Source organism: Dendronephthya gigantea, unplaced genomic scaffold (assembly GCF_004324835.1).
Source record: "Dendronephthya gigantea isolate DGI-Jeju-01 unplaced genomic scaffold, DenGig_1.0 000885F, whole genome shotgun sequence".
Lineage (NCBI taxonomy): Eukaryota > Metazoa > Cnidaria > Anthozoa > Malacalcyonacea > Nephtheidae > Dendronephthya > Dendronephthya gigantea.
The window spans coordinates 3,028-17,748 of record NW_021163895.1 but is presented as its reverse complement, the minus strand read 5'-3'; the positions used below and the strand labels follow the sequence as shown (position 1 = coordinate 17,748).

The window sequence follows — 14,721 nt, the reverse complement described above, 5'->3', positions numbered from 1 at the left end:
ATATTTACACTATTATCTCGTGTCATATTATATTTATAGCCTTTAATCTTTTCATCTAATTTTTTATGTTGTTGTTATTCCAAGAAACAACAGACTCTTTTAACTCGCCCAACTATTTTGCTTATTAAAAATATGCCATTTTCATGGAAAACTTTTTGTCTCAGGGCCTCTTGATGTGATCTCGCCTACCGGGGATAATTTAACAACTTTTTAAGAAAATGATTCTCAGGAGTAGTACGTTATTATCCTGCTGATGAACAGCATCTTAGATTGTGTCTCTGCTGGCTTCGCAAGTCTCTTTGGTTAGAATTTTATCCCCGCAAGCGTGACCATACAAACAGCTCTTAAATATTGATTGATTTGTCAGAAAATAAGATTTAGTATTAGGATAGTTGATAATAGGATTCGCCTTTTTTACATTGCCCAATAATACGAGCATTTTTAATACTAACATTTGTGTACCAGCGTTACCCTAAAGTTGTTGGAAAATTTGCCCACCCTCAAATTTGCCTCCCACTGACCGAATGGTCTATGAAATATGGCTCCCCTTTTTGAAATTGGCTAGGCTATGTTGTAAATATGTAGTGTGCAATACGTTGTGAATTTAAATGTGACCATTTAAAACATGGTCGCCATTGGCTTCATAGTATATGCGTGATACAGTCATATCAGTTGACTTTACATGACGAATCAATATTACTAAAGTGGATATGGATTATGGAGCAGCTCAAGATTAAGGATTTTCTCCATGCAACCAGAGTATTGTGTAAGGAATTTTACCTGTGTCCTTTGTCAAATCATCTTCCTTTTTTAAACATTTTGTAGAATCAAGTTGTACAAATAAAAACTGACCTTCTACAAGACGTCAATGCAGATGTGAAAAAATTAAAACAGACAATCCAGCAATTAACTAGTGAGAATCAAAGACTCAAAGGGGAAAGGGAAACTCTCAAACAAGAAAACGAGACGCTAAAACAAAGACTTTCGGCTCAACCAAAAAAAGAAAATAATATTTAATCCATCGATTCTATCTGTAAGTTGACAATATCAGTTCTTCGGAGCAAATTAAATAGTTTTTAAATGTTGCAGTTTACGAGAATTTCGAAGAGATCAGCGGTTCAAGTGGCGAAGATATGTGGTCTCTTTAAAACATTTGCATATAAGGATATAAACCAGATTTTGTACAGTAGAACGCTGTGCAATATTCGAGTTGTGGACAGCTACAAACGAAGCACGGGATCACTTTCTCGACAAATTATCAAACTGCAACTTTTGTAATAGTCTTTTCTTGCGAGATCAGTGGACCAGTGACAGTGTAAAATATTTCCTATGAGATTGTTAAATTTTCAAAAAATCGAATCTATTGGCACATGTGCCGCTCACATCGTGTTAAAGGGTCTTTTCTTCATGCATGCAAATCAGCAAAAAGTACAATGGCGCCTATGCTACACATATTTCTGTTACATATTTCAAATGTTTCAAATTTCCAATGTTTCCATCGGTACTTACGTTTCCGGAAGCTGTTGTCTTCCGTTCGAGTTATTTTGCGATCAATGACAATGTATACTTTGCCAAAAAGGGCTAAAATTACATGCCATTCGGATAAATTGAACGGCGAGATGGTGCTGGACTAAAATACTATTGTATCACGCTATTTTTGAACCGATCTACATTTTTATATATAGCTCATTCATTTATAAGGTTTTTCTTTCAATACCCTAAAGCTTGAACTCTAAGCACGCAAGGGATGACGGGTGTTACCTAGTCAGATCCCTAAAGTCACTAAGGCTGTGTGCACACGAGCGTTGTTTCCCAGCGTTTTCAAAATCGTTTTTGTCTATTTTAACGTTTTGAGTGGACTCCTGTCCACAAGATCCAAGAGGATAATATGTTAAATTACCTTCAACTTCTATTGTAAATTGACGGTGTTTGACTGTCTTCTCCGCAGGCCCTCGTTGTCTCATGGGAGGGTTACAAACACGCTGGCTCTCAAAATGGTAAGCTTCCAATGAGGCAACCAAGGCCTGCGGAGGAGGCTGGGCAGTTGAGACCGTTTTAGCATAAAAACGAGGATTAAAACCCTCGAAAACGTCACCGTGTGCACATAGTCTAAATCGCCCTCGAAGCATGTGGGTTTTCTGTTGTGAGTTCCCATACCTCCAAGTCAAAGAAGCAATAATCCATCATCTCTCCAGCACGCTCAGAGTTTAGGGTTTGGTGATTTGTAAAGCAACTGTCATTGAATTAGTTGTATACTTGTAAACTGCAAACTACAGTTAACTAAAACAACTAACTAAAACAACTAAAAATGAAAACTATAGGTGCCAATTCTGTTAAATTTTCGTTGGCAGTCCTATGCATTCATGCTTGCCACCGACTGCGAGGAAATTCCTTCCTTCATGCTAATTGTTGGTGATTTTACTGACATTTGAGGGCAGAAGTCTTCTGCAAATGACACCGAGTTTCGCATTGTTTCAGTCCTTCTCAATATTCTATTTTTTTAAAGTACTTTGAAAACCCAAGTGATGTTCATAGCCATAGGTACATCATATTTCTCAAAATCAGTATTGGATTAACACGTGTTTGAAAATTGATATGCAAGCAAGCCCATGTAACTCTCCATTCCTTACACTTGGACTTGACCGCCCTTTTAGATTTTTTGAATAATTTAGTGTCTTAAGGAACAATAAACACAAAATAAATAGTAAATAGGTTGGTATTCTGTTAGCGTGAAAATTACATTAATTCGAAATTAACGGAATTTCGTAACACAATAAAAATTACTGAATCCTTGTATCGCATTATCCATACCGCAAACAGCACTAGTTCTTACAGTAGCAAACTAGTGAACTCTATGAAATGAAACGATAACTTGGTCGCCATCTTCAAAGTTGGGCGACAATGCCAAACCATTCTTGTTTTTTGTCGTCACGTTCGACATCGCGCGCGTGCTCCTTCCCTGAAGGCTTTGGCTACGAGTTTAGCCGATTACTGAGATTGACCTCACGTACATTTACCCCTGCAAATTCAGGGGGTACAGGTAGGGTTAGGTAATTTGCGAGAAAATTATGCCCTAAAATATCCCTAGAAAACCTGCCTCGTAGAACAATCAACCTCGTACCCAGGGAATTTTACCTCCACATTTAGGACAGCCTAGTCCCAGGCCTTGTAAACGCGCGTTGTTAATTATGTAGGGTAGCCCGCGAATAAGCCCGCGCTGAGAGGCTTAGGCTCCTAGCACAAAATGTTGAGATTTCAAAAATTTGGGGTAGTGTCGCAGCTCCTCGCAAAAATGATTTTCATTGGCTGAACTTTACAATAAATTCTGTTTTAACCAATAGCATAGCTTCGTTCTTTAGAAAGCCATAGAAAAGCATTATCCAATTGGACGAAAGCTTCCTGATGCAAATATTTTGAGATTAGTATTGCTTCAGAAAAATTTTCTTACAGCCATTGTGAATTAAGAATTATTACTGACATTTTGTGCTAGTCCTCTGGTCCCCTCCCGCGCGTTCAAACCGGTGACGTCACAAGAATGCAAGGCACGCTAAGGAGGACTAGGGACTAGTCTGCACATTTAGGACGACGTCAAAATGCTCTCGGTACGAGGTTGCCTAAATTGGTTGCCTGACAACAAACTCAAATAATCTTGTGACGTTGCTCGTACAGGTAGGAATCAACAGTAGTCCTGATGTTTGAAGATTTCGCCCTGGCTGATCGTCAAATTTTGGTAAAATCTTCATTCATCACTCATTTTATTAATTACAAGAAAAAAAAATAGGTATGCAATGCATACATGTGGGTAGCCTCCAAAGCATTGGCAAAGATTTTCAAGTGTTGTTCGATGTCAAATGACAGGCCGCAATAATGGCGTGGAAATCAACTGCATGATGCTTAGTTTTACGTTCTAATGCTATACGCAAAGGCAAAAATGGGCTAGTTTGCTAGTTGGATTCAGTTATAACAAAGTAGACATAAGAATAATCAATGAAATACCAATGAAATACCATTTCTGCGATTAATTTATCTGAAAGTTGAAGCCAGTTTACACCGATCAGACTGACAAAATTTCGGCTGTGCCCAGTCTCTTTCGTAGATAAACAAACCCGGCGGACAGACATGCATCATCGCTCATCGTTTTTTGCGTGTAGCATAGTGGTTAGCCCGCAAACGGGCTACCCACAACAAACCTGGAGGTTTGCCAGATCATGCCCAAACCTCCAGCACGGAACCTCTACTTTTCAGAATATTTAGAAGCCTAAAAATGTAAATTTTGCCGCTTGGAATGTCGCCAGACGCTCCTTAAACGCGTCCTCCCCCCAAAGCCAGGGATCTCTCCCTACTTTGGCTTGCATCTACCTTGAACACATATACCCGTAAATTTTAACACGGCAAAATGTTTATTTGTTCTCAAATTATCCCGTCAATCGGAGAAGTTTGTTTTTGTCTCCGTTGTCACGATGCTTTACGCATAATCAGAGAAGCCTTTCTATCATCAACATTTCGTCTTCATGTAAGAGAAGAGTTTTTGTTTCCCTCACGATTTTTCCTCCCTCTGGTCAGGCGGTGTCCATTTCAGGCAGTTTGGATCAACTGCGCCATAATTTGGCGGACGATTTCTTATTTTGTCTTGATATTCCTTAAGAATGTCCTATATGTAAGAGATGAATAATACTAAAAATCAGTTTTCCACAGACGATACTTCCCCACGGAGCAACCATTTCGAACAACTGTACAGTAACCATAGTAAATTCGCTTTGCGAAAAAAACGCTTCATATAGCAAACAACTATAAGTAGATCCGTACATCTTTGGATACATGTCAAAATGCATGATATACAAGATAAAAGTTTTTCAACAGAGCTAGGTTTCCTGTTAGATGATAAAAGAGTATCACGAGAATGACATTATTACATGAAGGGTTTACCGGTACCATTTTACGTTTCATTACAAAACAAGGTTCATACTTTTCTACGCCTATTTTCTTCCATGCATAAAATCTTTTGATTCATGAAATTCCTAAAACGTGGAGTTTTTTTAATATATTGATTTTAGATCTCAAAACGGAAAATACAAAAATCGTAACAGCCGAATGGTAGGTAAGCGCGTATTTATATAATAATTTTACAAATAGTAATTTGTAAAATTTGTACAATTTTACAACCACCAATATAGCAAACATGCAATCATACTTTTGGCGCGTAAAACGTCGTTTGACATGTGACATTGCGAATCCAGTATATAGTGTAAATACGCAGGGCCTAAGAATTCTGATTTTTACATATATTTAAAAAGCGATGTGAAATTAATCAACATGCTTTCTGAAGCACGTTTCAATAATCCTTACAACCGTTTCAATGTTGCAGAGAATCTTCGCTTTCAACCTGATATTGCCGTTCCATTTGCGTGGTTAAACCGCTATCACGATTCAGCTGCTTTCCATATCAGTGCACGAGAAGCTGTGAAATTGCCTTTTTAGCAACAAAAAATAGCAACCCGGTCGTAGGGTTGCATACCTTTTGACGTGCATTGCACGATGGACATTTCATAATTTAATAATAATAATAATAATTTATTAATTTATATTGCGCAAATATCAATATACATTTCTTCGCATATATATGCATGCGCTTCATCGAGCTGCCTGCGTCATAAATCGTGAGCCCTCTATTAAGTTTACAGCTATAGACCGACTATATTAAGTATATAAAAAATGGATGCACACAAGTACGACATACTTCACGTTTCAAAATAATATGGCTGCCTTTCCAATACTTGAGCATTCCCAGATATTGCAAAGTACTGATAAGATCAGCGGTGTTAATTCCTGTCAGTGCACTAATGTCTAAAAGGAGAACAAACACCCGTAGACTAAGTGGAAAGGCTGGGCTAAGTCTGGTGAAAAATTTTTTAAAAAAATCCGTTGGGATTGCAGAGATAAATGTGAAAAATTATCCTAAAAAAAAAAAGGGCCGGAATAATTCCGCGCCGATTAAATTTGGCGGATTTTTGCGTCTAGGGAGGGAATATGCTCATACCTTTTATAGAGACAGCGTCATCATTGTTATCGTTCAGGAATCCAAGGACTATCTCGGTCCAATAACTTCTGTAACTTATCAGACCAAGATCTGATAAAGGTCTCTCAGGAGAGCCTGTTTTACACTCAGTTCGCGACAATAAGTAACCTTAAACGGAAAGCAAATAATATCAGACGTGTATAATTCCACTCGAAATTAAGACCCTTTAAAAACCTTTAGAATTTACCTACATCGAGTGAAGTGCCACAAATAGTAATTAATTCAACTGAGGTGGTATAAAATCATTTATATCACGAGACAATTTTTAACGAAGTATAGAAAGAAGCAAACTCCGAAAAGCAATTCTTATAAGGCATACAAAAGATTAAAAACTATTAAAACACAGGCAGGACAGAAAATTCTGGTGAATTTATATCCATGTTATATTCTCAAACCGTTTTTTAAAATATTATTTTGACTATCAACAGAATTATTTTCTATCTTGTTTCTCAGGAATTGGCAATCGTTCTATATATGATATATGGATAAAAGCGATTGGAATATTTAACTTATATTCTTCCCCGGTGATTACTTACGATCCTTTTACGTTTTTTTTACATCATCTAATAATTCTGGAAAACCAAGATGCTGGTAAAGACAACATGCATATATGTAATATCCCCTGATGCTCACAAGTAACAATATACACTTAATATATGCTCCCGAGGGAAAGAGTGGGCTTTGAGTGAGCTTTGAGTCTGAATGTGTGTACAATAAGTGTTTTGTTAGATAAGAAAAAAACATGCATGTTACACAACAATTTTATTTAAACTTTTAAATTTTTCACTTGTTTTCCGCATTTATTTAAAATCATGTGACTACGAATGAACCAATCACATTTAAAATACACAGCACCTATATAACAACATGCATTTTTGCACTTACTGAACGCGACCAACATTTTTCCAAACCCACGTCGCATATACGGTGGGAGGCATAATATGCAGGAAACGTTGTAGTTCAGACGGGACTTTTTCTCCTAAAATAGCATAAGAACGCGCTATTATAAACAACGAAGGCGATCGAAGGCGGGTTCGGAAATAAAACGTCATTTTACCTTTGAAAAATATCCAACTAAATGGCATCCTGTGTTATCACGTTGCGTCAGAATGTAAAACAGAAAAGGTTCCACGTCGTAATAGAGGGTTTTATGGTCCAAAAAAAGTTTAGCCAGCAAGCAGAGGTTTTGACAATAGGTCTGAAAGAATGCCAATAAAATATGTGTAACGACTATATATGGCGTGGGCCGCGTGGCGTCCACCAAATGGCTACCTTTTCTTTCTTGCCGTCAACTTCGAAGAAAGAAATATTCCCTTTGCGATAGATTTCATCCCCTGGCGGGTAACGCCACGTACACTTTGCCTTCATAAAAAAATGAAAACATGTTTGGTGTGTGTTAATTCCCGGGCGCGCTAACAGCAGAAATGATTGTACAAGTATCAACTGTCAACTCTAGAGGGCCTTCAATTTCCTTAGCATGTTTCGATATAGAGGTTAACCGAATATATGGAAATCGTTATATCACAAAGAACGTTGTAAGCTTTTAACTTTGAAACTTGTTGTTCATGCGTCAGTTCAACCAAAATATTTAAAGAAGTTGCGGTAAAATACCAAGTGGACCAACAATTATTTTGTTCAGTGACATCATCACACCCAAATATTTCCACGCACGAGTGCAAGCAAGCATGTGTACGACGATGGTACACCGACAACGCGGACTAGGGCAGATTAATGAAAGGAATTAAGGTCGCGAAGACGCGGAAGCAGTTTACAGATATAACAGCATAATAACACTTACCATGTGTCTTCTTGAGATGGTCAAACTTTTCATGTACTTCAGACAAAATTCGCACACATAAACTTTCGGAAGATGGAAATACTCCTGCGGATAGGGAGATGAGTACCAGGCATCGATATCGTATATACCGAATTCAATACGACGTACATTACAACTTGTGCTGGTTGGTTCAAAGGTTCCCTGACAGAGGAAAAGAAAATGTGTCTAACCAGTTGTCCTTTGAAAAATTATTTTACTAAATTTGATAATCCACCAGAAATTTGTCGAGGTTAACGACTTCGGTGTCTCGAAAACCTGCAGAACGTCTGTAAGAGCAAGGCTTGGAGTAAAAAAAACTTTTACAAATTTTAGCTTGACTGCTCCGTCTTTTCATTTAAAGACGGGTTTCAGTAAATGGAGTGGTCTCACACAAATGATTTTTAAAATACACTGTATGGTCAAAGAAACAATATTCATTACTGAAATATTGTTTCAATATTCGGAAACAATATTCGTTATAATGACATCGACGGTGAAATAGTAAGTATAATTGAAGGTTAGATTTGGAAATATAACACACGTACACTGATACATAAATGCAAAGGGAAATTCGGAAAAACCTGACCAGACGTTTACCGTAGCAAGTCGTATTTGCTGAGCTGCATGGTGGAGAAACGATGTCATGTATGGATCACCTAAACTGTTTAAAAATGTAAATGTTATTGGATGCAAATCTTACCACCATCTTTGCAGCCTTCTCTTTGGCTCTCATGAACATATTAAAGTCGTATTCAGTCACTAGTTCTTTCAAATGCTCTTCTTCCTCTTTGCTAAACGATGATTTGTTGTAATTAGCGGCTGAGATAGGAGTCCTTGTCACCGGTGTCTTTGTTTCACACGTTGCAGTCTTCGAATTCTCGACACGGGGTTTATTTTCATGTCTCTCTCGGCAGCTTTTAGTTTGTAACTTGGATAAAGATGGTACGCTCACTTTAAGCGAATGGGTTAGATGAAATTCGTTCGAAGCTGGAATCTACCAAAAGAAAAAAAGTGTCACTTTCATAAGGACAACACACTATAAGTATGCAGCATAGTCCTGGGCGAAAAAAACAACGGATGAGCTATCTTTAGTATATAATTTTCCAAAATCAACTTGACCAAACCGAGCGCAAAATCGTAATGTTTTGAGACACACAGATTCTCCTGCGAGTCCTCACAATTGTTAACGGGCATAGTTAGTACGTTCGTAACTATAGCGCTTATGAGGTGACAATAGTATGGATGCTAGTTGGAAATAGTATGGAAGTTTATAATATTCATACTATAAATGCTATTTCATATATGGATATAGTATGGAAACAATCTGGGTAAAGCATATTTTCACAGCATAGATGTTGAGAAAATTTGCAGTAGTACGTGTCTAGCACAAGATCTAATATTTCAATCAGTAACATCACACTACAGCAGCAGTTAAACATATTTTAAAATGAGTTCTAAATCTTAAGCGACTCCTAGCTTATAGTTAGTTGGGACATTATGCTTTAACCGCATTGGAATATTAGAAAAAATCATTTTAAAATTTCAAATCCAGGCTTTAACCGTTTCAACCATATGAAAAGAGTTAATAATATAAATGTAATAATATAAATTTACATTAATAATATAAATCTCTGAAACTTCCTACCGGCTTCCTTTGGCTTCGTCTTGTAGGAGATTTGGAATGTTTTTGGAATTTCTTTGGCGAACTCTTCTCCTCTCTTCGCTAAAATGATAAAGACATACATAACTTTGTTGTTCTCAGACAAAATGATTCAGAATTGCACAAGTTGTGAAAAGGACACGATAAAAGCAAAAACTCCACTCATGCAGGACTTAGCTATATATAACAGTGAACTAATCAGCAGGAATCGCATGAAAGTGGCGATGATGAGAAATTTTTTGATAAAAAGAAAAAAGCGGATCGTATGTTGCTGGAAAGGAAGATCTAAAATCAAGCCGCAAGGGAATTATCAGAAATGTCTTTAAACCTGATGACTATACGGGTACACTATTAAACTAAAAGAACTCTCCACTGAAAATAACTTAAAAAGTTATTTTGAGTCGTTCAATGGTGAATCAAAGTAGCTAAAATTTTATCCGAAGAAGTTTTCGAATATTATGCTTGACAACGAACTTGGGAAGAGTCCGACACACCCAGTACCCTCCTTCGCCATGGCCCTGATTATCAGTAACAAACCTGTCGTTTTTTCTTCTTCGAACGAAGTATAGGACATCCCGATGGCGTGTGATGCGACAAAAGTACACCAGTAGCATGACCCGATCCATCGCATCCCGGCGTCGGGCAAGTTCTATGAAAATTATAATGTTTTCTCCCCTTTTCGCCTATATATGGTAAAATAAAATTTACCGGTTTCTTAGGCAGAAAAGCATATTTGTGAAACATTCTTTTGATGTTGTTCTTGTAAGTGAATTGTATAGTGTAACCCATTTTCATCCTATACAGTTTATATGTTATTTGTAAAAGACAAGTTATAAGTACCTGTTTTTGGTGTGGTTTTTGTTTTCTCTTGGCGAATGTTGCTCTCGTTTTTTGTTGATTTCTTTTTAGGCGAAGTGGAACATTCCTCGGAGAGTTTTCTTTTAAGCTTCTTCTCTCCTTCGGATGTATCGTCTCTGAACTCCCATATGTCAACCAAATCACCGCCATCTCTACCAGATTTGCCAGGACTTCCAAATATCTGTCGCTTTCCAAGGCGTGCAGCATTTATTTGATTCGGTGAACTGTGTGAATTACTACCGTGTTTTGGTGGCGATTTCGTGAATGGTCCTTTTAAACTTAGTGGTCTAGTAGGAGTAGATTGTGAAGTTCGATACGGCGACTTATTAGCCTTAGGCGAATTCTTGATGGATTCTTTTTTCTCAGCCAAATTGCATTTTGGACATATCCATTCCTCTGTCAATGAAAGTTTCGGAAGAAAATGCACATTTGAATGACAGCTGGAAGACCGTATGTCTTAAATTTTTAGCTCTCAAATTGGAGGACCAATGGTCTGAAATTATACTATACACAGTCAATTATGTACGTACATACCTTTTGGAGGTTTATCCAATTGTGGCTTTAAACAAAATGTATGATAACTTTTGTCACATCCATCACAGCACAGAAGCTTTTTCTAAAATCAAGCGTAATACATATGTTTTCTTAAACCCAATGTGTGGTCCACAGTGGAATTATATATTGCAAGATGTGCAAAATGCAAGAATTACTAGCAAGGATAAGATCAACTAGTGGACAAGGTCAAGCAAAATATTTTGATTTAATTATCATTGGCAAACAGATCAATTATTTTAATACTTATACTGTATGTGAGGCAAATAATTTATCTGCAATAATGGATTTTGGTAATGGCTAAAGCTTTCAAAGCATTTTTGCAGGAACATTTTTCAGGTAGGTATAGAGTCTTTACAGTTGTTGAATTGCTTCAAAATATTGGCAAAAAAAACATTGATGGCTGTGTTTCATTTGTTTAGAAATTTCAGTGTTTATGTTTCATAAAACATGCTTGAAAAATCATATAGCCACAGAAGCCACCACATTGCTTTGAAAAAATGGACATCAATGAACATGCCAACAGTATTATTAAATGCAGCTAAGCAACCCTTTTAACAAATGTGCATGCTCAGATTATTATTTGCATAAACCCAAACATTGATAAGTAAATTGATCAAGCAATGAAAATTCAGAATACTATAAACTGAATAGATGATCTATTACACATCTACCTCATTTTTATCACTTTTGCATACTTCACATGATTTACAATCATTGCATTGCCATGGATATGAACATATAACTTGGTGAATTTCTTTATGTAGTTCAAGGCACATGAAATGGACTGTAAATTACAAGAAAGTGTCCATTAACAAAAAAATGTGCTAAAAAAGCATAGTTTGATAAGCGTGGGAGGTTGAAAGGTTGTTTCTGGCATTCCAAAGCACTTAATTGCAAGTTTAAATTTCCTTTTTGCTCAGGCCAAATAATGTTGGTGCATTGATAGAGTTTGGCATACGCCAAAGATCTTTGGTGTGGAGTTACAAAATTGTAATATACAGGGTGTATAAAAAAATCAGACAATTGTTGAAATGTCCATAAACTTAAAATTTTGCATTTTGCAAAACTTGTGTTGATATAAGGTATTTTAAGGTCTCTTGAACACCTTAACACTGGAAATAATTGAATGAAAAATTTTGTATTGAAATGTAGGAAGAGTTATTTTCAAACACCACCTAAAACAAGTACGTATTGCGCACAAAAATGGACGACGGCTTCAATCTTAATTCATTATCATAGGCTGTAAGTTTGTGTAATGTTTCAGGAACTATCAAAGTTTTAGACAATTTGGTGTACATTAAATCCACCGTGCTGCCTCTCGAACTTGGACTTTCTTGCTATTTTTAGCCTTCCCTACATAATTTTTGTAGCTCACAAATGATTGCACATATGATTAATGTAAATATCAATAATGGATGAAATTATTACTGCATGAAAGAAAGATTATGCAGTTAGTTGTCTACAACTATCAGTTGTCGAAAAAAAAGTTATTGACAACAAACTGTTTTCCTGTGGAGGCTGTCAGTTAAAAAACATGGGCATACAACTCTGAAAAGTGTCACCATTTCTTTGCAATAACAACTGCTTCTCAGACCTTCAGTTGGTACCATTATATCTAATGCTATGTTTAACAGTATTTGTTATAAACTTGGACAGCACACTGTGATATGTTGGTGAGTTAGTACACACCACACTGGTCACTGGGCACATATATAGGTGATTCGTTATAATGAGGTATGAAACAAAACCCTGACACTTACAAATGTCACTACAGGATGAGCAAGTCATTGTATTTTTCAAATCACTCTGTCCATGTAAAGTTATTGACTTTTCACAAATGTTGCAGACGCGATTCCTTGCCATGATTATTGATACACAGCAGTGACGGCACAGTTTTACTGCTTTTACACAGTATAACACCGAGTGAGTACAAACCAGTCAACTTCACTGGTAAAAACTGAACAAAATAAGGTAATAACGAAAATATCTTTGCCTAAATCACTCCTTAATTTAATTCTCGCGGCGATAATCGTTAATATTTTTGCAATGAACAACCATCACACTTTAATTATTAAAAATATCAGCAAGCAATGCATATCGCACTCTAATCTGGCCGCCATGTTCTTTCACGGGTCGTGGAACTTCACATTTCTATCAAACAGTCCAATCAAGTACCTTGTTGTAAAAAAATCGATTGTGCTAACCAATCAAAAATGTTGGTGCAAACCCTTCTTTCGGTCTGGGACTGGAAACTACAATCAAGATAAAACGGTGGTCGAATCATAAAGAAATATTTATTTTATAAGTTTATTAAAATAGATTTTCATTCCAATGGTCCATATATTCTACACTATTGTCAGCAAATGTCATGTTTGTTAATCAAATTTCATTAAACCGAATTATCCGGAGAAAAGCTGCAGGGTTTCGGTAGAGAATTGTCAATGAATGTACTAAACTGCCTGTCTCCAGAAAAAATTGGAATTGAAAGTGATGGAGAAATGCAATATCCAGGGAGAAGAAATTGATTTATATAATAACTATAGTGAAACACGCAATGTGATTGGTCAATAGCCGTGCAGGATCAGACAATCCTGCACGCGTTTTAGACAATCCTGCACGCGAAATTTAATTTTAATAAAGTTAACCGTTGTTTCACTACAGTTATTTTATAAAACAATTACCAAATGATTTTCCGTGCAGGATTGCGTGATCCATGCACTTGGGATGTTGCTCGACTTTCGGAAAGCGTGAAAATACACTCGCCTACGGCTCGTGTATTTTCACGCTTTCCGAAAGTCTCGCAACATCCCGCGTGCATGGATCACGCAATCCTGCACGGAAAATCATTTGGTATTCCTTTAATACCAATTGATCTGATCGAAAATGTATGCTTAATTTTTTTCTGTAAAATTAAAACCTTAATGTTTTTTTTTTGAGGCTTATGAACTTTAATATTTCAGGCAAATCGAAACAAAGCCTTTCTTATGGTCAGTTAGGCAGGGACAGCGTGATCCAGCGTCCATTATTTATATAACTGCCAGTATAGTCTCGAATTGATGTTAACATTGGGACCTACCCACCCACGCTTGTTAACATCAAAGCTCACTTCCCTTGTGGTCGTTTGAGCACTAGCTCTGGCCAGCCACTATGCTTTGCGCATGTCTATACACGTAGACGGCTCTGTGTTGAACCACATGCGGTTGTTGAGAGCTAACATATGTGCATAAATACGATAGTCATCTCATGTATAGATGTACCAAGGTGCGTTGAATGCTGAAACATGTATGTACATGCATGTAAGTAAGTACTTTCAATAAAAAAATTTCACCTCAAGTTCAAATGATCAGATAAGCACTTCCAGCCATGTTCATTACTTTTAGCCTGAAATATTCTCACAAGTGATAAGCTTGGGTACTTGGAACTCTACTCTTATGCCTGATGACCAGAAACATTTGAAGGTCAGGACTTTATTTCTTCACTGCTTTTGCTATACTTTTTTGTTTGATCCAACCTTTGCACAAATAGCTCTGATAAAATATAAATGCTAGTGCATGGTGGAAAACCAAAATATAGGGTATAAGTTAACATATTGCAAATTATAATGCACTTTTGAAAGTACATTTGTGCAAATTAAGAAACCAATTTTTAGCTGATCAATCAGGTCACCTCTACTATATAAAATGTTAATTAATTTATGTCAATATAAGTGTAAATTATGAGTGCCTAGGTGTGGGTGAGGGAAAGGAACAAATTTGC

The 14,721-nt window shown here is 36.7% G+C and overlaps 1 protein-coding gene across 1 annotated transcript; it reads right to left on the bottom strand.

The window, feature by feature from the left end:
• Nucleotides 1–3,475: 3,475 nt before the first annotated feature.
• Nucleotides 3,476–13,084, bottom strand: LOC114544630 (histone acetyltransferase KAT7-like). The gene is made up of 14 exons (XM_028563212.1): nucleotides 12,726–13,084; nucleotides 11,637–11,749; nucleotides 10,945–11,026; nucleotides 10,393–10,806; nucleotides 10,090–10,235; nucleotides 9,538–9,615; nucleotides 8,593–8,886; nucleotides 7,875–8,054; nucleotides 7,349–7,438; nucleotides 7,134–7,274; nucleotides 6,962–7,055; nucleotides 6,038–6,184; nucleotides 5,738–5,844; nucleotides 3,476–4,651 (listed from the first exon to the last, which is right to left on the bottom strand). The coding sequence occupies exons 1-14, from the start codon at nucleotides 12,826–12,828 to the stop codon at nucleotides 4,538–4,540; spliced, it is 2,103 nt and encodes a 700-aa protein (XP_028419013.1). The 5' UTR covers nucleotides 12,829–13,084; the 3' UTR covers nucleotides 3,476–4,537.
• Between the last annotated feature and the right edge of the window lie 1,637 nt (nucleotides 13,085–14,721).